General features: G+C 48.6%; 1 protein-coding gene across 1 annotated transcript; it reads right to left on the bottom strand.

Moving 5' to 3' along the window:
- Positions 1-884: 884 nt before the first annotated feature.
- On the bottom strand, positions 885-25027 carry LOC135820746 (uncharacterized). The gene is made up of 7 exons (XM_065333766.1): positions 24473-25027; positions 20541-20633; positions 19732-19855; positions 18109-18291; positions 17097-17255; positions 13524-13826; positions 885-2217 (listed from the first exon to the last, which is right to left on the bottom strand). Exons 1-7 carry the CDS (start codon positions 24548-24550, stop codon positions 1829-1831), a joined length of 1329 nt encoding a protein of 442 aa, XP_065189838.1. The 5' UTR covers positions 24551-25027; the 3' UTR covers positions 885-1828.

Raw genomic sequence — 25027 nt, 5'->3', positions numbered from 1 at the left:
CGTTAGTACCACATCGGTCACAAGACAAATCTCATTAGTAGACAACGGTACAAACTCTCCTGACGCCTGAAACGCATTTAGCAGCCGTACATGCAAGTCCAGATAGTAGATCCTACTTCCTATCTTGCTGAATATAAACATTGTCCAGAGTACGAGTGTATTTATCCATACTGAAATGAACTTGCCACTTGAAGTAGCAGCAAACAAGCCTTGATTGTCCTTGTTGTTCTGTACTTCCATACTGAAGTGTGTAAGGATAAGAAGTGCCTCGGATATTAAGTACATGTACACTGTACTGCTGCCCATGGGGCCCGGTACTTCTTATAAGACTGTTCTATTGTGTATATAATGGACATCACAAGACAACCTAACAGGTAGCATTAGGACAGGAGAGTCCACTCTTCTGCAGTGCTGCTGTTTTCTAACCGACCGGTTGCTTGCTAGAGAACAAGCTCTTTGCAGCAGCAGGCATTGAAGAGTTGGTCAACACTGACATGCACTGAGATACGAGGGGGTGTTGTTACAGTTTGCCTCTGCTCATAACTCCCTTATCCAGGCAGCCAGGAACCGGACACTGCCCATAACTTGGAAACGTTCTAGCTCTGAATCACATAGTTTATGAAGGGTAAGGGCTACATATCTGGATCATGACGTCGCTATTTCAACCGGGAAACTGGCAAACCATTGGTAATATTTCCAGTAACACTCACTCGCAGTGTGCCTGGTAGGCCGAGGTGCCCGTGACTTGGACGTCCGGGAAAGAGAGATACAAGCGCACTATTCACACTGGCGAACCAGCTTGTCGTTTGACTGGTAGCATCCTTACTGTGTCGTGCTTTGCTCGTGTTGGTTGCTCATACTGGCACTGAGTGGTGTGCTGCCGGTTGTCGGTGCTTGTATGGTTTCAATCATTGCAGTGCCGGTGTTCTGGGTACAGGTCTGCTCTCGATATAACAACTCTCACTTGTACATAAACCTCGTTAGTACATAAAAAAATCAAATCCCGCGCCGAAACAGCATCACTCCCACACAAAATTTGTTCTACACAACATAATCCTACATAACATAAACCTCGACATAACACACGCTGCGGCGGTCCCCGACGTGCGCACTCTCGATACAACATAAATTCACGTGCATGGTATGATCAAGCGGTAGCTGTAGCTAGGCAGACTTTAGGCCAGTTTAGTCCTACATAACCTAAACCTCGGCATAACGCACCCATACGCGCAGTCCCCGACGTGTACACTCTCGATACAACGTAGATTCACGTGCGCGGTACAATCAAGCTGTAGCCGTAGCTAGCCAGTTTAGTCCTATGTGCACATATTCTGCGGCATTGATGGTATCTCATGTCGATGGTGGTACAGTGTGTATATGTTTGCACGGTTGAACCCGCCTTGTAATACCCTTCATTTTGAGGTGCATCTTGTATTTCACCCACGGTTTTCTACATAACATAACTCTCGATATAACATAATGTTTGCGTGGTCCCTGAGAGTACGTTATATGGAGAGTAGACCTGTACTGACGTAGCTGCAGCTGTGTCTGAGGGCGGCTGCTGCTGCAGTAGATACAGTCACTTTAGATTCTGGTGTTGCTGGTGGTGTTGCTGCTGTTGCTACAGCGACTACTGTCACTGTGGCTCTTGTGTTGCTGGTAGTGTTGCTGCTGCTGCTGCTTGTTGCTACTGCTGCCGCTGCTGCTACTGCCGCTGCTGCTGCTGCTGCTGCTACTACTACTGCTGCTACTGCTGCTGCTGCTGCTACTGCTGGTGGTGGTGCTGATGCTGTTACTTCTGGTGTCCCTGCTGTTGTTGCCAGTTGATCTATTGCAGTTGCTGTACTGCATTGTCCAGGGAGCGTGCCAGCCGTTCCACCAGTTCAGTCTGTCCACAGCGTACCAACCCTAATGCTAGCACATGATACGATGTTCGACTTGCGCCACTGTCCAACCAGAAGAGGAACGCCTGAACGAGCTGATCGTGCCAGTCTGCAGGACTCGTCAGAGCGATCTTGCGCAACTGCATGCCATTCACGCCGAGTATTTTCAGCAGTGCCTTCCAGTTCATGCTCTGTGGGACGTGCCAGGCAAACTTCGCCAGGACATCACGGCTGGGTATGGCGTCGTACGCCAGCATGCTTCCGTCTCCCATCTGCCATGATTCAAACGCACTGTCGCTGATGGCGGTCGTGTCACCACCCCTGCTTGAGAGATCTGCAGGGGAAGAAAAGGGAATGTAAAGCTAAACTTGAGCAGGTTCTCTTTCCTCTTACCGTCAGGGTATCGGTGAGAGCAAGAGTCAATAATCCCCTGAGCGTGCAACTGGGATCGGGTTGTGGGACGGCGTAATCCGTGATGTACACCATTTTCTGGGTCGGACTTGCGTCATTCCGTCAACGCGGTCCACCACGGTCCACACTTCCCCTACTCATAATGTCATACTATGACGTGCAACACGGATTTCGCCGTCCCGGATCTGATAAGGAAAGTTGTGCACTCTGGGGGATTATGGATTCTTGGTGAGAGGCATGCCTGTAACCGTCAATAAGCCCACTGCCCATTGCCCAATGATCTTGCCTGTACCACCTTAGCACATGGTCACCTGATGATAAGGTATGGTTGTGTTGGGTGTTGAACAGTGTAATACTGTTCAAAGAGTGCTCGCATGCATTACTCACACATTCCATTTTTGGCAGCGTGCGAACTGGGTTTATCTCCTAGGCAACCACCATCACAAGACGGCATGTCATCGCTCTCTTTGCAAGGTTTCACTTTGACACACTGTGCAATTCCATACAATATTCTGTTGGAAGCAAGATCGTACCCTTGGGAATAAAATTCATTAATAAAGTTTGCAAGAAGATCAATGTCATTGTCGACGTAATATATTTGATTGCTCACTCACATGCAAGAGCAGTCAAAAGAGTTGCCTCAACATCACTTGTGAAAATGATGTTCTTCTCGAAAACCTTATTTAGCCTCAAAGGCACGATTGTACACGCAGCAACCCATAATTTATTCAATTTTCCCATTGCAAGGATAACTAGCAGAAGCCAGTGGTGACACAAGTCATCCATGGCAGTCAAGAAACTAGACTTGCGCTCACTGAACTCCGACCCCAATTAGAAAACTGGCGCCCTAGCCCAGTTCCCATAACATTACTGTGTTTGTATATGTGTACATCCAGCCACATTCCTACCACATTCCTACCACATTCTTACCACATTCCTACCACATTCCTACCACATTCTTACCACATTCCTACCACATTCCTACCACATTCCTACCACATTCCTACCACATTCCTACCACATTCCTACCACATTCCTACCACATTCTTACCACATTCCTACCACATTCCTACCACATTCCTACCACATTCCTACCACATTCTTACCACATTCCTACCACATTCCTACCACATTCCTACCACATTCCTACCACATTCCTACCACATTCCCGCCACATTCCCGCCACATTCCCGCCACATTCCCGCCACATTCCCGCCACATTCCCGCCACATTCCCGCCACATTCCCGCCACATTCCCGCCACATTCCCGCCACATTCCCGCCACATTCCCGCCACATTCCCGCCACATTCCCGCCACATTCCCGCCACATTCCCGCCACATTCCCGCCACATTCCCGCCACATTCCCGCCACATTCCCGCCACATTCCCGCCACATTCCCGCCACATTCCCGCCACATTCCCGCCACATTCCCGCCACATTCCCGCCACATTCCCGCCACATTCCCGCCACATTCCCGCCACATTCCCGCCACATTCCCGCCACATTCCCGCCACATTCCTGCCACATTCCTGCCACATTCCTGCCACATTCCTGCCACATTCCTGCCACATTCCTGCCACATTCCTACCACATTCCTACCACATTCCTACCACATTCCTACCACATTCCTACCACATTCCTACCACATTCCTAACACGTCTAGGGTGTCAAGGGCCGTGCAAGTTGACGCCGCCAAATACTGTAATTTGAACTAATTTCCCAAATTTTAGGTGTACTTCTATTTTCGGTACTTTTGGTGCATCCGTTTCATACCTAAAATTTCAATACACCAAACAAACACTAACACACATAATCCAATAGGGAACTGCTTCTCTGTGCCTAAAATTTCTGTTCACCTAACCTGGCCTTTTTGCCCTCTTACCGAAAATATTGAGCAACTAAAATTTCTGAAATTAGAGTATTCACTTTGGCCTCCTGGATATCACCGAGCACAACTGTGTACTAGGAATACACTCAAACCTTGTGTATCCGTGCCGTCCGGGACAGAGGGCACTGCCCGTAACTTTGAAATGTCCGTAACTCCGAATCACATACATTTTTCACTCACAAAGCAACTGTTCAGTACATGGGATAGTGGTCTACCAGAGCAATCACACTCACGATAACTACCACGAGGAAAAACAAAGACCAAGATGGCAGGTTCAACGGAGTTGCGCAGAATAAGAGCAAACGCATTAACCCTTTACCGTTTTAGGTATTTGTACAGCAAAAACCGGCCGTCATTGTTCATGCCATAACTTTTTTATTTTTCACTTTTATTATGTACAACATAGGGTGATTCTGAAAGTAAAAACCCTCAGGAACGTGATGCAATAACTTTCATGTCCAAAAGATGAACCAAAATGACAATTTCCGGCACTTGAAATTTTGGCTCATTGCCGATCTGACAAAATTCTGGTAGATGCCAAGTAATTGGGGTCTGTAGACCAGTATATGCATACAGAAAATCGCAAACACATCTACAAGTGCACTGTAAACAAAGCAACACGGCCAGCTCAAAAGCATACCTCAACCAGCATGGAAGTCGTAGAAGCAGTTGCGGCCTTCAATGTGCAAGTAGCGGCCGCAGGTGGCACACTTGACCTGGCACTTCCTCTCCACCTTCTCACGTTGGTAGCAGAGGAAGCAGTTCCTTCTGGTTCCAGGGGTAGAGATGGGAAGATGAGAGCCCACAGGCACCTCTGCAGCTTTGCCAGTGTTCCTGTACACTGGAACTGTTGCGTTCTCCTCGATGCCGCCCAGCTGCCGAATCAGGCGTACCCGGAACTCTTCGTGATCATATGACGCTGGTCGCTGGATTTCCGGATGCGTCTTCCTGTACAGGTTGAACAGGATCATGCTGTTCACTGCAGCGATTTCCACGAAGTCATTGAAAATGCACTTCCAGCATTTTCGGCTTTTGCGGCACACACGGTACGGTGTGCACTGCTGGTCGAATGAGTCGACGCCGCCCATACCGTGGTTGTAGTCTCGAACTACCTGCGGTGTTTTGATCATGACGACCATCCACTCTCCCTGTGCGTTTTTTGCTCGTCGCTCCACCTCGGAACTGACAGTTGCACAGTGATAGGTTGACAGCATACTGACCACCCGTTTGTCCTTCCATTGGACGAAGACAATGTCGTTGTCCCGAACGTAGCGCATGCTACCTCTCGCACTTTTCTCAAATTGCTTCGTGGACTTCAGTGGCAGGGGAACTCCGGTGCGGTTGATTCTCAACGTACCAACAAGCAGGGCCTGCTCTAGACATTCAACACAGCCCGGTCAGAGTGTACCTGGCGCATGCAGGCCAGCCGGGTCAGATTATCCGGCAGAAAAACAACCAAAAGGCCTGCTTAAAACGCAGGAAAACAGAAAGGCGAATTTAGTGCCGGAAATCGGACATTTTAGAGAACAAGGCGAACGATCAAAGTCCGCAAACGTAGAAGGTAAACGACATTACGTGAAGAATGCAAAGCAGTTCCATTGGATTCTGATTTAACAATTTGAAAAAAAGGAATTCTGTTTTCTAATTACTAATTAGTACTAGTACTAGTACTAAGTAGTAGCAGCCTAGGAGGACCAACATGTTCACATATTAGAGCACTGGGGGGGGGGGGGGGGGGGGGGGGTGTAACAGGTTTAATCAAACTTGAAAAGTAAGAGGCCTGGTTGAGCGTGCCTCGACCAGTTATATGCAAAATGTGATAGTATACATGTGGCAATGGCGCCAATGAAGGTGCTAATAGACAGGCGTAAGACGCACGAGGTGCGAGGGAGTGTAAAGTTATAGAGAACAGGGGAAAACTGTTACATCATCCCCCTCCTATGGAGAGGAAGGAGCTTATAACCCAAATGCTCAAGTGGAATAGAGTACAATAAGCGCAAACACGTGCGAGACGAAAAAAGGCTTCGCACTGAAGTAACACAATAAGACGACTGAAACTCCATGCAAATAAAGTGTAATAAGCTCAACAAATGTGTAAGATGAAACTAGAAGTTCAACTGCAAAACTCAGCGGGCAGAAGCCAAGGTTTTGTACTTCTGAAGTGGAACAATGTCATTACCAGATTCATCCAACAAATAATGTTCAGGCTCCCAAGTGGCATCAGAGTAGCCTTGCCACTTGACTAGGTACTGAAGCTGATTCTGCCGGCGGCGGTGACTGAGAATGTTCTCCACCACATAGCGGGCATGACCATCAAGGTCCGTGATAGGCGGAGGCGTAGGCTGTCTCCTATTAGGAATAGCGTTCTTCTCGTAGGCACGGAGTGCCGACACATTAAATACCGGGTGACAGCGGCTGGTATGAGGCAACTTGAGCTTGTAGGCATTCGGGCCGACCACATGGGTTATAGGAAAGGGGCCAAACCACTTGGGGCGTAATTTATGGGATGGTCGGTCCCGAGCTTCAGGAGTCAGGAGGAAATCCCGGTAGACCATTACCAAATCTCCCACCTTCAGCTTTCCCTCGACCCTTGTCCGATCTGCATAGAAGGCCTGACGAGCTTGAGCTGCCACTAGCGCATCTTGTGAGATCTTGACCGCGTCTTGTCTTGCTTGCAACCAATCAGCTGAATCTCTGCCTCCCTGAATAGGGTTGAGGAAGTCGGGTGGCGCTCTGGGATTTAGACCGTAATTTAAGAAGAACGGTGTGTTTCCTGTAGATGATTGAGTAGCGCTGTTGATAGAAAACTCACAGAGAGGTAGGAGCATATCCCAGTTATCTTGTTTATGATTTACAAAAGCCCTCAGCACATCCTCTACTATTCTGTTTACTCGTTCAGTTAGGCCATCTGTCTGAGGGTGATTGGCAGTACTAAATGCTAGTTTCGTTCCTAAGCGATCAAACAATTCCTGAAAAAATGCTGCCGTAAATCTTGGATCACGATCACATACAATACTAGAACTCAAACCATGAAGTCGAAATACATGTTGAATATACAGATCAGCACTTCCTTTAGCGTCAATAGTAGAGGAAGTAGGTGCTAAATGTACACACTTTGTCAAGCGATCTACAAATACATATATAGCATCATGACCTGTATCGGTCCTAGGCAAACCCATGATAAAATCCATCGAGATATCTGCCCACGGCTGACTGGGCACTGGTAAATTCTGCAAGAGACCAGTTTTTAGCTGGCCGCCTTTAACTCGTTGGCAGACGTCACATGACTTGACAAACGCCTTTACATCCAGTCCCATTCTGGGCCAATAGAAATATCTAGAGAGTCTGAAATAGGTGCGATCTCGACCGGGATGCCCCGCAGTCACACAGTCATGGTATTCTTGAAGCAGGGCGAGTCGGAGTTTGCTACTCTTTGGAATGCATAACCTGTTCTGTGGTGAAGATCTGAGATAAAGATAACCGGGTGTTTCATTTAGAAGGTAACGGTCGTGCAGATTGTCATGGCTTGAATTTTTCAGTCTCCTGATAATGGGAGCAAGATCCTTGTCGCACTTGTAACCGTTGACAATTAACTGCGCTAAGTCTGGATTAATCTCTAGGGTATGCTCTATGGCATTCAACTGAATGTTAGGAGGATAGGATGACCCGCGTATTTCAGAATCACTGAACAGATCTGGACGGCGTGAAAGCGGGTCGGCAATGTTTTTCTTTCCTGGTTTGTGAAAGACCGTAAAGTCATAGTCAGCTAAAAACTCTACCCATCTTGCCTCACGCTTGGTGAGAGTCGGTTTGGTTCGTAAATAGACAACACCCATATTATCAGTCATCAGGTCAAAGTGGCGGAATAGATAGATTCTCCAGCACTTTAATGCAAATACCACAGCCAACGTTTCCCTCTCGGCCGCAGTATAGTTGCGTTCTGCAGCTGACAGTTTCCGACTACAATAGGCTACGGGATGCAAATCCATATCTTCTCCCTGCTGCAGGAGCACACCCGCCACGGCAAAGTCACTTGCGTCAGTTTCTACCATGAAGCTTTTCTCAACATCGGCCAGTTGCAACACTGGCGCCTCGAGTAATGCTGATTTTAGAGACTCGAATGCCTTCTGTCTAGCAGCGCTCCATTCAAAGCGTGAATTTTTTCCGGTGATTTCTTCTAATGGACGAGAGATGGTCGAGTGTCGATCTATGAACCTTCGGAAATAGTTTGCAAAGCCAAGAAACTTCCTCACATCAGTTACTGACGACGGAGTTGGCCATGTTTCCACAGCACTTATCTTCTTGGGATCAGGGGAAATTGATGTGCCGTTGATTTTATGCCCCAAGAAGAGAACTTCTCTCACGCCGAATTCGCATTTAGACTGTTTGCAATACAGCTCACTATTTCTAAGTGTTTCTAGAACTGTTTGAAGATGATGCTGATGATCTTCCCAGGTCTTGCTGAAAACTAGAATGTCATCCAAGAATACTACAACGAATTTTCGGAGATGCGGTTGCAGAATAGAGTTCATGAGAGACTGAAAGGTGGCCGGGGCATTAGTCAGCCCGAATCCCATGACTCTAAATTGGAAGTGGCCGAACGGCGTATTAATGGCCGTCTTAGAAACATCCGAGTCTTGAATTCTGATTTGATTGTAGCCTGACCGCAAGTCCAACTTGGAGAAATATGCACTGCCCTGGATCGTGTCGAATAAGTCATCAATATTAGGAAGACAAGCTTTGTTTTTGATCGTAATTCTATTCAATTCTCGCCAATCGCACACCATTCTCAGAGTACCATCCGACTTTTTCACAAAAAACACAGGTGCACCGTATGGCGACTTACTTGGCTCAATGAATCCCTTCTCAAGTAATTCTGATAGCTGTGACTGGAGCTCGTCCATCTCTGGTTTCGGCAGGCGGTAGGCGGGTCGAGACGGTGGTCTGGCTCCATCTTCTATCTGGATTTCATGGTCGACTGGTCTCTTCGGTGGAAGCTCATTCGGCAGCTCGTCTGGAAATAAATCCTGGTACCTCTTGAGCAGGTTCTGGATGTCTTGTTGCTCTGATTCCTGGAGTTGTGGCCCGGAACGATTCTCCTCGTTTGCAGCAGTGACCCATGCGTGACCCATGCAAGAAACCCCTCGGCTCCACTCCTCAGGGCATGACGAGCTTGTCGGCCACTGATAAACATGCTTTCCACAGATGGCCGGTCGGCTGTCGGCGGGTTAGCTGAAGGCAATTTGGCAACAAAGGGCTCACCGTCCAACTGAACTTCGTTCGTACGGAAGTTGATGCTGGGGTTGTTCCTTGTAAGCCACGGCTTGCCAAGAATAGCGTCGTAGCGAGTCAGGGGATACACAGTAAAGTGCTGTTCCTCACTGAAGCCCCCGACTGTCACCCTTAGCGTGCGTGTGGAAATCTGCGGGACCTCGCTGGTCGAGCCGTCCGCCAATGTTACGCTCAGCACTGCTGAGCTTGCATCCGTGTCAAGATGATGCTTTCGAACAAAACTGTCTGCAATGAAGTCATGCGTCGAACCGGAATCTATCAGCATCACTGCACGGCGACCGCCGATCTTTCCCTGTATGCGCAGTAGGTCGTGTTCAGGTTCATTGCCGACGCTGACGTTGCTGACATGACACCTTTCTGCAACGGGACAATTTCCTACAGCTATGGGTGTCTCCGGCTCCGTAGGTTCCTGGAGAGCAACGTCTTCAACCTCCAGAGCTCCGAACCGGTTAGCGACTGGTACCGGCGTGGGCGCTTGGGTCGTCGCCAGTAAGCGCACCCCCTTTCTTACTGGCGACCAGCGTTTGGGTAGCGCTGTCCACCCTCAGTACAGTCTTTAGCGAGGTGGCCTGGCTTCCTGCAAGCAAAGCAGTGTCCCATTGCTCGCAGTTGGACACGCTCTTGGTCCGTCAGCTTGCGGAGGCCCTGACCACGGAAGCTGGGCACGGAACGCGACTCTCTACTGGCTGGTGGCCCCGACGCCGGTGGCCCTGACGACTGCTCCACGGTGTTTGCTGCCATGACAGCTTGCTCCAGGGTACGTGGATGCTCACGCATGACCTGTCGCTGGATGTGCGGCACTAGACCCCTGACGAACAGCAGCGCTCTGGTGTGGTGGTCGATTTCCGGCACTTGCAGGCTGAGGCGAGTGAAAGCAGCAATGTATGCGTCCAGCGACCCGCGCTGCGCTGCGGAAATTAGTCCCATACGCGATGTTTCCTCGTTGTGCCGTGGTCCGTACACATCGCCAAGTGCCGCTTTCAGAGCAGGCCAGTCGGAAAACACTTGGTTAGCTTCCAATGCCGCTATCAACCAAAGACGAGCGTTTCCAGTCAAAAATCCTGCCGCGTAGTCGACCCTCTGTGCCGCATTTGGGAGTGCCAACGACCGTAGGGCCATGTCCATTGCAAACGTCCATTCTTTGAATGTAGCGGAATCTCCTCCAAACACAGGCGGCTCTTTCGTAAGGCGGGGTGTTGGCTCCCACGGTTCCGAGTTCGGATGTATCGTTCGGTGTCCTTGGCTAACGCGCTGAGCGGTCTTGATATCGTTTATCAGCCGAACGACGAGTACGAGGAGCGTAAGCAGAGCGACCAGAACACCTGCCAAAAGCAGAGTAGTAACCATCCTCTGCTACCAGTGTAACAGGTTTAATCAAACTTGAAAAGTAAGAGGCCTGGTTGAGCGTGCCTCGACCAGTTATATGCAAAATGTGATAGTATACATGTGGCAATGGCGCCAATGAAGGTGCTAATAGACAGGCGTAAGACGCACGAGGTGCGAGGGAGTGTAAAGTTATAGAGAACAGGGGAAAACTGTTACAGGGGGTGCCTGCAGCACCTTGTGGAGTGGCTGCTTCCTCGCGACCAAATCCACCGCCGCTCGTCTTCCTTTGGAAATGCGTCTTGCACAAAGCGCATGACATGGATACTAGTAGACTGGCATGGTCGTAGTCCAGCCAGGGTCGACCTTTCTTCCAAGAGTCTTGGAAAGCGTGAGTTCTTTTTCTCTTCGCTGCGGGCTCCATCGTCCAAATCACTAATCGGCTGAAAACTTGCCACTGTGTGAAAAGCTATAGCCAAAGTTACGCTTTTGACTGCCTGCCTCATCGACTTTGAATGTCCTGACTTCCTGCTCGCCGCTGGCCAGATCGCGCTCGAACCAGTTGACCCTAGCCGAGTTTCTGTCGCTTGTAGACTGTAGACTGTAGTGTGTAGATCTACCATGGTGTACGGTTGCGCTAGATTTGCAACAGATGGGGTCCGCGAGTCGTAAAACACCCGTATTTTAGGAATCCATTGTCAGTTTGAGACATTTTTCAGCCGGGTCAGACTGGACCCGGTGTTATCTGTTCAGCCAGGTCGTGCAGTTCCCCAGCCGGGCGCGTGACCCGGCTGACCCGGCTCTCCAGCAGGCCCTGACAAGGTAAGTGCCTTGCTGTAATAGTGCTGTAGCAAGATGGGGGCTGGTGTAGTAGTTGTCCGTAAAGACGATATGCACTGCATTGGCATAATCTTGGATTAGCTGCACGACAACTGCATCCGTGAGACCAGTCTCTGTCTGCCCCGCAACTGACCCAGTGTAGACGTTGAAGTCAAATAGGTATGCTGTAGAAACATCTGCAGCAGCAAACACCTTGACGCCCCACTTGATGGGCTTCTTGGGCATATACTGGCGTAGATAGCTGCGCCCCTTCATGCGGATCATCCGCTCGTCGATGCTAACACACTGCTGTGGCCGATACAGCGACTTGCACACCTCTTTCATGTGATCATTCAGCCACCTGAGTTTTTTCAACTTGTCAGTCTCATCTTCCTCAGTTGGTGAACTCACATGAAAGAATGCATGCAATGCTTTGAATCTCAGCTGTGATGGAATGAACGATCTGGCCCAAGACCCGTTGAATAGCGATGTGCGCCTCCAGTAGTCAGAAATGCATGGCATCTTCACTAAACTCATGTACAGCAGTAGGGCAATAAATTTGCGGATCTCAGTCGAAGTGGTCTCTGTCCAGGCACCCTGCTTGTCAGCATAGCTAGGAAAATCCAGGATATGTATCCAAGCGTACTCGTTTGTAGAAGCAGCTAGGCGTTCCAGAACAGTGTTGGTGAAAAATAATTGAAAGAATTCAGACTCTTGCATTGGAGTCGCTCCCTCGGGTAGGTGGATACCAGGTTCGGTCGCTGGGTGGAACACAGGAACGGCACCAGTCACGGCATTGTCAGCATCGTCCCAACTGTTGCACGTATCCACTACTGCAGGTTGAACTGCTGGCTGTGCGTGCGCACCACGACCTCTACCGCGACCACGTCCTCTTCCACGTCCGCGTCCTCTCCCTCTACCTCGTCCTCTGCCACGTCCTCTCCCACCAGTAGCAGCACGGATCTCCTCGTCGCTGTTGTCGTCTCCGACGTCCATGTCACTGTCACTGGCGCTGCTTTCACCTGCAGTGTCATCGTAGCTGTCGTCGTCAGAAAAATATTTTCTACAGGATCGTCTGGCTCCACAAACTCATCTTCGCTGGACGAGGCAGCGACAGGGTCGTCAGGAAGGGTCTCCAGCAGCAAAAGAGCTTGCTCTGCATTCATGGTTTGCGCAGCAGAAGAGACAGTCGCGAGGCCAGCTCAAGCTCAAGTCGAAAATTACTGCAGGCAATAGGAAAAGTCGTAGAACGCATTTCTCAAAAAGCACATGTTTCAAGTCGTGATTTCCGCGATTTTTTATGTTGCAACACATAAAAAATGTGTCGGTACCCTGTGCGCATACATCTAGGCTATCAGTAGGGAAAGTCCCAGCCTTCTGCGGTGAACCAGTCCAGCGCTGTGGACACAGAAGTCATCGACCGCGAGCGGTCGAAATTTGTACGTACAAACGGTAAAGGGTTAAAATATTTGTGAGTGAAAAATACGTTTTTGCACTCTTTTGCTCCGCTCAGGCATGAAAAAAACAAAAAACTTTGATGGGGAAAGGCCATAGATATGGCATGTGACGTCAGCGTTTCCACAAAAAAGTGACACAAAGAGTGGCCGAAAGGGTGCCCGGTAAACCGTAGTGCCTGTAACTCCGGGGTCTGGATTACCGACGTATGAGTGTAGAAGAATGCAACAAGCAACGATGGTCCAGGGCCGAGGTTTTGGTTGATGTGTTTCCTATATTTCGGACGCAGTTTCGAGACCATTTTCAACACAGGGATTGATAAGATCATTGTTTAGATGAATCGGCTGCCGTGGAATCCTGTGGCGTCTTCAAACTCTGAAAACGGAGCGCTGAACACCATTCATACACACTCACAGCAAAGCACAAAATACGATATTCGTAACGACTGACCTTCATTCAGATAGCTCTCACTTGATTTAGCCGTGGCGTCAAACGGTGCCACTGCCATCCTCTGCAGGCGGCTGATAACGTCACCTCGTGGAGCAGCAGTGGTGGCAGCAGCCGCGGCTCTGCTTGGCAATGCTGTTGTACTGACATTCCCTGGTAGCTTTGCGTCATAATGCACTGCCGTCCCCACCACAACAGCACTCGGTGTGGATGTTGCCACCACCGCTGGAATAGCTACTGTTTCTGCTGATGCTGATGCTGCCGGCGGCCTTGAAGGTTGGTTGAGTGCGGATTTGAGCGTCCTGCCTGGATAACACAGGGGAAACAAATCACCATGCACAGAAAACTGAGTTGATTGACTGAGAGTTCACGGTGTTTGTCAAGAAAAGTTATTGAAGGGCAGCTGGTGCATGCACATAGTCGTTGATCAGTTGACAGCATGTATACAAGATGGAGGACGCACTGACTGTCTTGAAAACAGTGCTCCTGACTACAAACACCATCGGCTGGCAAAGGAACCGGGGCTAGACCCCATAAGGTTGAAATGGTTCCAAGACCGGCACTCTGCCAACCGATGATGGTTGTAGTCAGGAGCACTGTTTTCAACACAGTGCGTCCTCCGCCGCTTGTAACATGCTATCAACCGATCAACATGTTAATCTATCAAAACAGGTTTACATATACATGTACAAACATGTTGTTGGATGACAGCATGTACCAAGGCGGAGACCACCGTGTTCGAAAACTGCGATCTTACTACTACAACGCGTGGTTGGTAGAGCCACGGTCTGCACGACCATCTGAACCGTATGGGTGTTAGCCCCGGTTCTGACCCTCTATAATTATTCTCTTTGATTATACGGGTTCATATGGTCGTGAAGACCGAGGCTCTACCAGCCACGGAGGTTTTAGTAAGATCACTGTTTCCGAACACGGTGTCCTCCACCTTGTTTCATGCTGGCAACCAACAACATGTTTCAACAAAAAAAAGTTATCTAATATGTACAACCATGTAGATGGTTGTACATGTCTGCACCGCTCCACATGACCTACATGTATTGCTAACACACACACACACTGGACCAGCAGAGGCCATTCAGTTACTGTGCAGAACAAGAGTGACTTGGAAGCTCAGGGCCCTACGCTATGCTTTTTGGCCTTGCTCATCATGCATTTTATTAGAACTGATGGAATTGTTTTTTTCTCTTTTTGCATTTGAGGGTAATACGACACCGTCTACCACCTTGATGACCTAGGCAAAAAAGCATAGGGATGTTATAAATGTTTCATTTCTCCTATTTTTTTTTCAAGACATAACCTGGGATTCGAACCCGCACTATCGCCCTGCATGCATTCCCAGGGCTGCCACTTGCTCCGATTTTTCGCTTTTTTGATCGCCTGTCGGACATACCGACTGATTCTGTTCCCAAAGAGGGACAACCGATTATTTTATTTTGAGCGCTTCCAGGTCGCATTTGGCCAGTCATTGTACATGTACATGTACATGTAGCTGTAAAATGCACCTGTGCTTGCATGTGCGTGGACAGTTAAAAATGTGTTCTGGGGCCAACAGTAAGCCATTTTCTTAAAATATTTCACCAGGGACACCCCCGACCCCCGGCATATTTTTCTCCCTCCAAGTGTGGTAGCCCTGCATCCCCCCGATACACTTCGCATACATACTCATTCTTCCAAGTTACTTCACGTTATGATCTTGCATTTGAATGCCCTATTGGAATATTGCGGGTAGCCGTCTTTGAAGGTACAGTACGGGACAGGTACGGGATAGTGCCAGGCATGCCGATGGCACAAACAAACAAACACACAATTAAAGCTGTGTGGACCCTGGCTAGCGCCAGACGTTACTGAAGTAACGTCTTTTGCATAGCTACGGGAATAAAGTTATTTGGCCGCTATCCAAATATTCTTCTCTCGAAATTTTACGAATGGCTCCTAAGTCTATGAAGAAGAGGCTCCCAAGTTTGATAAGAATTCTTTTAGTCTCCACTCCAGAGGAAACTCACGGTGGCCGCTTATACCTGGAATACCCTAGCAATGGATGCAGCTCCCAGCGCTTGGCGTCGGACACGCCGAAAACTCTATTTCAACATCCACGTGCCTCCTTGTGCCCGGTTGTGCCAGGGCACAATATCACAGTTGACTGTGGGTATAGAGGTTGGTCGATGAAATCACCGGTTGGAAAGCTTGAGCAAAGCTGCGGCAAACCGCCCTAGTGATGCACTAGAGACTCACTCTCTATACATGCCCATAGCGCTCAAAAGCAGTTCCCCTGCACACTTAGCGTCCACAAGCGGTCCCGGAATTCTGCTGACTCCTCATTACGACTTCTTTCATTACGACCTCTATGCGTAGCAACACAGCTGGAAACCTACTTCCTGGCAGGGCATGACCAGGCACTATTGCCTCTTACTAGTGGGATACATGTCAGGACCGGCGAAAGCAGTTTTAGATTGGTCCGGCCATACCCTAGCCTTTCATACAGTTTGTGTATGATATGTAGCGGGGTAGTCACATGACTTTCATACAGTTTGTGTATGATATGTAGCGGGGTATACACATGACTTTCATACAGTTTGTGTATGATATGTAGCGGGGTATACACATGACTTTCATACAGTTTGTGTATGATATGTAGCGGGGTGTACACATGACTTTCATACAGTTTGTGTATGATATGTAGCGGGGTATACACATGACTTTCATACAGTTTGTGTATGATATGGAGGGTATACACATGACTTTCATACAGTTTGTGTATGATATGGAGGGTATACACATGACTTTCATACAGTTTGTGTATGATATGGAGGGTATACACATGACTTTCATACAGTTTGTGTATGATATGGAGGGTATACACATGACTTTCATACAGTTTGTGTATGATATGGAGGGTATACACATGACTTTCATACAGTTTGTGTATGATATGGAGGGTATACACATGACTTTCATACAGTTTGTGTATGATATGGAGGGTATACACATGACTTTCATACAGTTTGTGTATGATATGGAGGGTATACACATGACTTTCATACAGTTTGTGTATGATATGGAGGGTATACACATGACTTTCATACAGTTTGTGTATGATATGGAGGGTATACACATGACTTTCATACAGTTTGTGTATGATATGTACCGGGGTATACACATGACTTTCATACAGTTTGTGTATGATATATAGCGGGGTATACACATGACTTTCATACAGTTTGTGTATGATATGTAGCGGGGTAGTCACATGACTTTCATACAGTTTGTGTATGATATGTAGCGGGGTATACACCTGACTTTCATACAGTTTGTGTATGATATGTAGCGGGGTATACACATGACTTTCATACAGTTTGTGTATGATATGTAGCGGGGTAGTCACATGACTTTCATACAGTTTGTGTATGATATGTAGTGGGGTAGTCACATGACCTCCTCAGCAGTAAACACACCTTGGTGGTCAAAACAGTTGGTCCGGCCATGGCCTGACCAACTGGACCGGTTTCACCGGGCCTGCATGTGGGTGAAAAGCAAAAGGCTGAACAACTAACTTACCGCGCGGTTTCACTGCCACTTTCCTGACATGGCCGAGCTCTGGTGCAGCTGCTGCTTTCTGGCCCGTGATTCGATTGTACAGACGATCAGTGTCCGTGTATGGACTCTCCTCACAATGACGCAATGCCAATGGTAGTTTGAGGTGGTATGATGTCATGCCTGCAGTGAATCACCATGGCAATGTCCAGCACATCATATAACCAAGCCATTATACTTAGGAATGGACTCGGATGGAGAGCCAAGGATTAGTTGATAGAAAAGAAAAAGGATCAAGGAACAACAAGTTACGCTATAATGTCCATTAACACCACCAGTTACTAAACAATCAGCTCATGCGATAACATTGCACGACACTGACTGATGGTACTGACATTCTACAACTAACTGGCTAATAGCTCTAGCGCATCTTGAATGCGCACTCCAACAGCCTTCCAACTTGAACTTTACGTTATTTTTATAACTTAGAACCTTCCAAGTTGGAAGGCTGTTAAAGTGCGCATCCAAGATGTGCTCAAGCTATTAGCCAGTTAGGTGTAGAACGTCAGTATCGTCGGTCAATGTCGTGCAATGTTCCGCATGAGCTGGTTGTTTAGTAACTGGTGGTGTTAGTGGACATTATAGTGCAACTTGTTGTTCCTTGGTCCACTTTCTTTTCATTATACTTAGGCTTCCTCTAAAGCTGCATCTGCGCCTTAGATCTTTGCAGGGTGGTGGTGTTCCTATGGATGCTGAAGACTCAGTCTAACTCAGTCTAAAGCAAACAGTTACCTCTTTCCTTTATAGATACTATTTCGCTATTTTGCTAACAACACCCGTTCGAAAAATATAGATCGCCACAGAGAAAGAGAAAGAAAGAGAGAGAGAGAGAGAGAGAGAGAGAGAGAGAGAGAGAGAGAGAGAGAGAGGAAGATAGATAGATAGCTAGAGAGAGAGAGAGAGATAGATAGAGAGAGAGAGAGATTGCAAGGAGAAGCCCATCAATTTTGTGATGTTGCCGCCCAGTACAACTTACCTTGCAGCATAATTGGTAGATCTGCTCTCTTGCAAATTGTCTTTCCGAGGAACACCGGTATGAACCGGCGCTGCTTTGCCGCATTGGCGCCTAGCAACGCTGATCGTATGATACGAAATTGAATATTGAACAGCTCCGGATGCTGGCACAAACCCTCCATGGAAGGTGGGCCTGTAGACCGGGCTGCCAATTATAACAAAACAAAAGAACACCAGGAAGTATAGAGGTTATGCAAGTACATCATCAATTGATCAATTGAGATGCTTTGGAGAATCCATGTGACAGGAACGATGATCAAAATTGCATTCATTTTAACGAAGCAGGCTTCAAATATTATAATAAAATTAAAAAAAATTTCACGGTTCGCGTGAGACTCGGCTGGAAGCCCAGTTTTCCGCATCCGTCGTGGGAACGCCACCACCCTCTTGGATCAAAGGCGCAGATGCAGCGCCTAAACGGTGGGAGGTGAGTAGATCAGACCCACCACCAAGTGGTCAAAGACCGAAATCCCATTAGCTGCATCCATGTTACCCTCGTGCCAGGCCACAAGTTCCCAAATAACTGTGGGTCGCAGCACGGCTGGAAAAATTCCTTCCGCTCCCAAACAGGACTTGAACCTGGTACCCTCTGTTTCTCAATCATGGTCTTAGACCATCCCACTATGCCTGCCTGCAATATTATAATATTATTAATAATTTTGTCTCTTTCCCTCAAACTAGTGAAGATTATTAATAGTAATAATAATTTATTTGAATGAAGAGGCTAAGAGCTTTCAGAGCATGGACAAAGATGAATAATAATGCGACGACTCAACATAGGTGTCGTTCTGGTGGGCTGCTGCACTTTTCCTACTTGGGCATGGAAAGATATTTTAGGGTGGCACGGTCGGCCATCTGAGACTGAGCCGGTATACTCCAGGTGGAGGGGTCTCTTCTAAAAACAAATTGAAAACGTAGAGCCCAACTTCAGAGCATTTTAATGGTGTGCGGGGTACTTGGGGCCAATGGTGGTATGGTCAAGAGGGTAACGACCGTAGGGTGTCTAACGTCGCTGCCCTACCATGCAATGTGTGCGACCTTGGATGCAAAGTGTGGGCACGTGGACGAAAGCTACCCTGCCCAATCAGGGTTCAATTTTTTCTCGGCTGGAACATTTTCCTGGAAACAAACCAGATCATCCTGTAAGCAAGTCGTAAGCCGGCCAGAACCGGTCCGGTTCGTCAGGTCAGTGCCGGAAATACCTTGTGGCCACCAACACGTGTTCACTGGTATGGAGAGCATGGCTGTGTGGTGTGTACCCACCATATCACACGCTAAAGTACAGTGAAAACCTGTCTAAGACGACCGCTCAAGGGACCTTCAAAACGTGGTCTCTGTTACCAGGTGGTCGCCTTATCCAGGGTCATTTGACTGGAAATAGCATCCCTTGGTGCTGGTTGCAGTGGTCTTCTGGGACAGGTGGTCGCCTTATCCAAGTGGTCGCCTTGACAGATTTTACTTTATGAAAGGGTACGGTATGGTCAGATTAATCAAACACTGCTTCCTGAGCGGTGCTGAGTCATGCCCTGCCTAGTAGATCCCCTGGGTCTGTCTCTTCACTGAGCTGTGCTGTCCTTGTTCTTACCGGAGAAGTGCTTGCAGTATGCTGGTGTGACGAGCATGAGAGTATAGTCGCATTGTGTCAAACATTCCTCCAGCCACGCTACCCAGTCGTCTGTGCAGGTGAAGGCATGCGTAAGATGATCAACCTGATAGAAGCGGAACAGATTTACATTCACACATGTACACACAAATGTACACACATGCACATACACACACGCGCACGCACGCACACGCACACCTCAGACCTCAGACATGCCCATCGCGGAAGCGATGATAGCGAACAGCTATGTTAGACATGGCAACTTGTGCTGGGATTACACCATTCAACAGCTTGCAAGGCTGACACGCACACACACACACACACACACACACACACACACACACACACACACACACACACACCATTGGACCATTGGACGCCCATCGCCAGAGGCGATGATAGCGATGCTACAGCAGAAGCCATAGCAGCTTGTGCTGGGATTGCACCATTCAACAGCTTGCAAGGCTGAAGAATTGACCACCACTATTCAGCCTGGTCTACACCACACAGCTATGAAGGAAGTGGCTTTTCTGGCCAGTGAATCCCTACTTTTTGGTCTTTTTTATTTTTTCATTTTTTCATGCACACATCACACCACATACTCCGGCATGCACTGGCTGTTGGTAACCACCCAGGAGAATGAAAGAAAAGTCAGGAAGAGTCTGAGAAAGAGAAGAAAGACGTGTGCACACACGCACACACACACGGACATACACACCCACACACGTGTAAAGTTACAACAGAATTGCAACAAGAAGAAGACCAAAACATACACTAAGATCAGTGCTCACCTCGCATTTGACACCATGTGCCATGAGGAACTCGGTTAGCTGATGAACATCATGCTGATGCTGTTTGATGCGTTCCCTCTGATTCTCTTCACCCTGTGTATGACGGACACGCATGAACAAAGTGATGGGGTGATACAGAAATCTTCACCCAATGTCACACAGTTTACAATGCATGTTCTCCCAATTGGACTCGCATGGAGAGCCAAGGCTGATTTATAGGAAGAAATAGGACCAATGAACTACAAGTACTTTAGCTACACTATAAGGTCCACTAACGCCACCAGCGCATCCAAGACATGCTAGAGCTGATTGGCAGTTAGTTGTAGGACGTCAGCACCGCTGGTCAGTGTCGTGCAATGTTATCGCATGAGCTGATTGTTTAGTAACTGGTGGTGTTAGGGAGCCAATTTAATCAAATGCTTTGTTTGTCACCAGACACCATTGCTATTACAGTACTGGCTGGTGCTGAGGAACTGGGACGTTAGCCTCCTAGCCTAGGCCGTTCCTATTTTCATGTACTACAGTCTATGCACAGTCGAGTCACTGTGTATACATTGGTATGCTGTGCCCTTAGTGAAATTCTAGCCGGTTCATTCTTCGGCGCTCTGTTCCTCAGCACCCGGCAGTACTGTTACTCTGATGAGACTAAACAATGCCAGAACAGCTAGCTGCCCTGGAGAAAGAGTGAATTGAGGTTAATTAACCTAACGCATTAATGAATGGTGGAAGTTGTTGTTGTTGTCGTTGTGTTTATTTTTTTCGCAAACCAAACGGGCAAATCTGCCCAATGAAAAGGTGGTGAATGCAGATAGAAAGCAGTAATAAATGAAAGTGGGGAGGGATGTAATAAGGATAGAGGTGGAGAGAAACTAAGCCAGCTGATCATCAAACAGGACGTTTGGTACTCTAGGTACTAAGGGTGTGCAGGGATCATGCTGGCGCGGAACTGGCGGAGAGTGGAGATGGCACGTATATAGCTCGGTAAGGTGTTCCACTGCTGGTTGCCAGTCATAGATTATCCCCCCCGGAGATGCATCAAGGGGAAGTCATAGAATATGCATGAACACATGACGGTGCCACAAGCTGAAAGCTGTGTGGGTAGTGCACCAACTTATGGCCAGTGTTATAATAATTATAGGGCTTGAAAGTGCTACGTCACAGCCATGGCAACGCTGCCTTTGAGAACCACCTGGTTCCAGTGTTTGTATGGGTCCATATACGGCGTTTGACTGGGTATCCTTCATAGCAGGGTAACACATCTACCGGTTGTGACTGGACTGGGCCCTCCCTGTCAGAAACCCACTCCTGGTAGAGAAAAGAATCACATGTACGACTACGAGGGGCACGACACCAGGGGTCCATCCACCACATCCTGTACTTCACCATCGGCAGAGTGGATTGAAAAGTTGGTACAGCTCTACCCTCGTTAGTAGACAGCCCTGGACGGGGGGGGGGGGGGGGGGAGGGGGGGGGGGAGAGGGGGGGGGAGGGGGGGGAGGAGGGGGGGGGAGGGAGGGGGGGGGCAACATTGTTGCCTTATAACGAGTAGTATCTACTATCCGGACTTGCATGTACGCCTTTCAGGCGGCAGGGGATCAGTTTTGTATCATTGTCTACTAATGAGGTTTGGCTTGTAAACGGTGTCGTGTTGATGTGGACTTCTGACGTCATTGCTCTCCAACCCTATTCCGCATGCCACAGTGACTGTAGAACACAATCATGCAGCAACGGCATGGCAGTGTTCACCAACCAGGGAGCTTTGTTACCGCTTTGGTTGCCAGCTTTGGCCACAGCATGGCACATCGCCAAGCAGATCAGCAAAATATGCCTAACATTACTGTGAGCGGGGGCGTCGGAGACGCTACCGTCACTACAGTATGGACAGTATGGACAGTAACTTATCCCAGTCCCCCCACCCCCCCCCCCCCCCCCCCCACAGCATGGCACATCGCCAAACTGATCAGCTAAAAGAAGCCTACTGTAAGCAGGGGCGTCGGAGACGCTACGGTCATTACAGCATGGACCGTACGTACCCCTCTTTGTCCCCCCCCCCCCACCACCGGATACCCTGTGAATCGATAAAAAGCACTGATCTGAGCTATAACCTTCGAAAATTCTCAGAAAATCCACCTGGACCCCACAAGCAAATTGTACTTTAGGTGGCTTGGCCGTACCGAAATGCCTTCCGACGCCCCTGTATGATAAGTCATATGGTGTAAAGCAGGATTCACAGAAGCTTTTTGCGATGCGACACGCGATGCGACAGCCGCGAAACCGGGAAATCCCCAAATCGCAGCCATCTCGCACCCCACACAACTGCCGCAACTGGGCCATCGCAGAAGTTGAGCTTGGCTCAACTTTTGCGATGCGACAAGCGTACGATTTTGACCTTTTCTACAGCAAAGTCGTACAAAGGTTCAAGAGTTGCGTATAATTTTGTACAACAGCGTGAATACCATGGCGACCTACCCACCTGCATTTAACTTCGCGCCAAATCCACAAGGTGTTGTCGCATCGCTGACTTCTTCTGTGAATGGCATTTCGCGAGTCCGCATCGCACGCGTCCGTCGTAGATTGCGTCGCATCGCATGTCGCATCATAAAAAAAACCTCCGGCGAGTCCCGCTTAAAGGGGAAGTTAAGGCAAAAATTAAAATTTCACCAGTTGTAGTCTTCGGGGTGCTGAGTCGAATGGTCTTGGTCCGAGAAAGCTGAGACGCTCCCTTCCTACTTTAATCCCAATCGAACTCGCGCACTTCCACCGAAACTGGATGACTGCACCCTATTAGATGGGGATTTGTATGCAAAATGTCACTAAAAGCGCCATTTCGTTCTTATAAAAGCACGGATGACCGCGATTGGCCCATATATTGTACTCTTTTGGACGCTGAGTCGACTGGTTTTGGTCCGAAAAGGCTGCGATGCAGCGTTCCTCCTTTATTCCCAATCGAACATGGTTGAACAAGCGGTCACGTGCTCCTGGGTGCCCAAATCACCTGGTCACCACGCTAGCAGGCGACAACTTTCACACCAAGGTTCAACTCAAGTGACAGGACTGCACCCAAAAAAGGTCAAACAGGCTAGTAAGTTGTACCCTGCAGGCACGGTGACCAGGTGACTGGCGTACGCAGGAGCACGTGACCGCTTCTTCAACCATGTTCGATTGGGAATAAAGGAGGAACGCTGCATCGCAGCCTTTTCGGACCAAAACCAATCGACTCAGCGTCCAAAAGACTACAACATATGGGCCAATCGCGGTCATCCATGCTTTTATATGAACGAAATGGCGCTTTTAGTGACATTTTGCATACAAATCCCCATCTAGTAGGGCGCAGTCACCCAGTTTCGGTGGAAGTGCGCGAGTTCGATTGGGATTCAAGTAGGAAGGGAGCGTCTCAGCTTCCTCGGACCACGACCATTCGACTCAGCCCCCCGAAGACTACAACTGGTGAAATTTTAATTTTTGCCTTAACTTCCCCTTTAACTGTCAGGACACCTGGTCATGGCGACTGAATGTTGTGGATGCATAAATTAAAATTGATGCAAGTGCTACATTGATGGGTTTGAATCAGTGTGTGTGTGTGTGTGTGTGTGTGTGTGTGTGTGTGTGTGTGTGTGTGTGTGTGTGTGTGTGTGTGTGTGTGCGTGTGCGTATGTGTACATGTATGTGCTCGGCGTGGTCCGAGCAAAGCTCTTGATGATGGATAGCCAGCCAGGGAGGGTTCCGAGCATGTATGTCGATTTTTGCTCACGTCAGGATTGCATTGCACTTGCCTCTATCATGCACACGTAAACAACTGCTCAGAATATTTATCCTGCAAATCAATGAGCATATATTTGCCCCCCCCCCCCCCCACATTCTTCTTCTAATTCTCCAAGTTAGTTAGTTCAAGCGCATTCGAGTTGTATTCCAGGAGTATAACTATTACTTGCCTGGTCAGATGTCGGATCGGGAAAGTAGCTGACGAACACCGAGCGAGCGAGAGTGCAGCTAGCCGCAGAGACCGCCATCGACCCAGCGACCGTAGATCTACGTGTACTGCAGTACTGACAGGGCGACGCTCACAGCTAACGATACGCCACCCAAGAAAGCGCAGGACTCCGCGGCGTTATCGAGGCCTCCAGCACACTACGGCCCGCCGGTCACACGGACCAACATCACCTCTTATTGGCTACACACACGGGCCTCGGATCGCGCCCAACCACCAAAGTATCCTTCACTTCAACCGACCCCAAGCGGGTGATTTTCCAGCGTTTCGCTATAACACAGGACCCAAACGAGCTTTGGAGAATACCCTTATTTTCTTGAACGTGAGCCGAGGGTTTGCCCATCTGCCATTCCCACTCGGGATAATGTTCGGAACATCTTCATTGAACAAGGCGCAACACTGCTGAAAGCAGGCGAAAGAGAAATGCTCATCTTCCGATCGTCGCATGATATGAAGGAGTTCCGCTCACTTTACGAAAGGGTGAAACAAAATTCGTAGA

The sequence above is a fragment of the Sycon ciliatum genome, chromosome 7 (genome assembly GCF_964019385.1).
Source record: "Sycon ciliatum chromosome 7, ocSycCili1.1, whole genome shotgun sequence".
NCBI lineage: Eukaryota > Metazoa > Porifera > Calcarea > Leucosolenida > Sycettidae > Sycon > Sycon ciliatum.
Note: the sequence above shows the minus strand (reverse complement) of the source record. Positions and strands in the feature narration are given on the sequence as shown.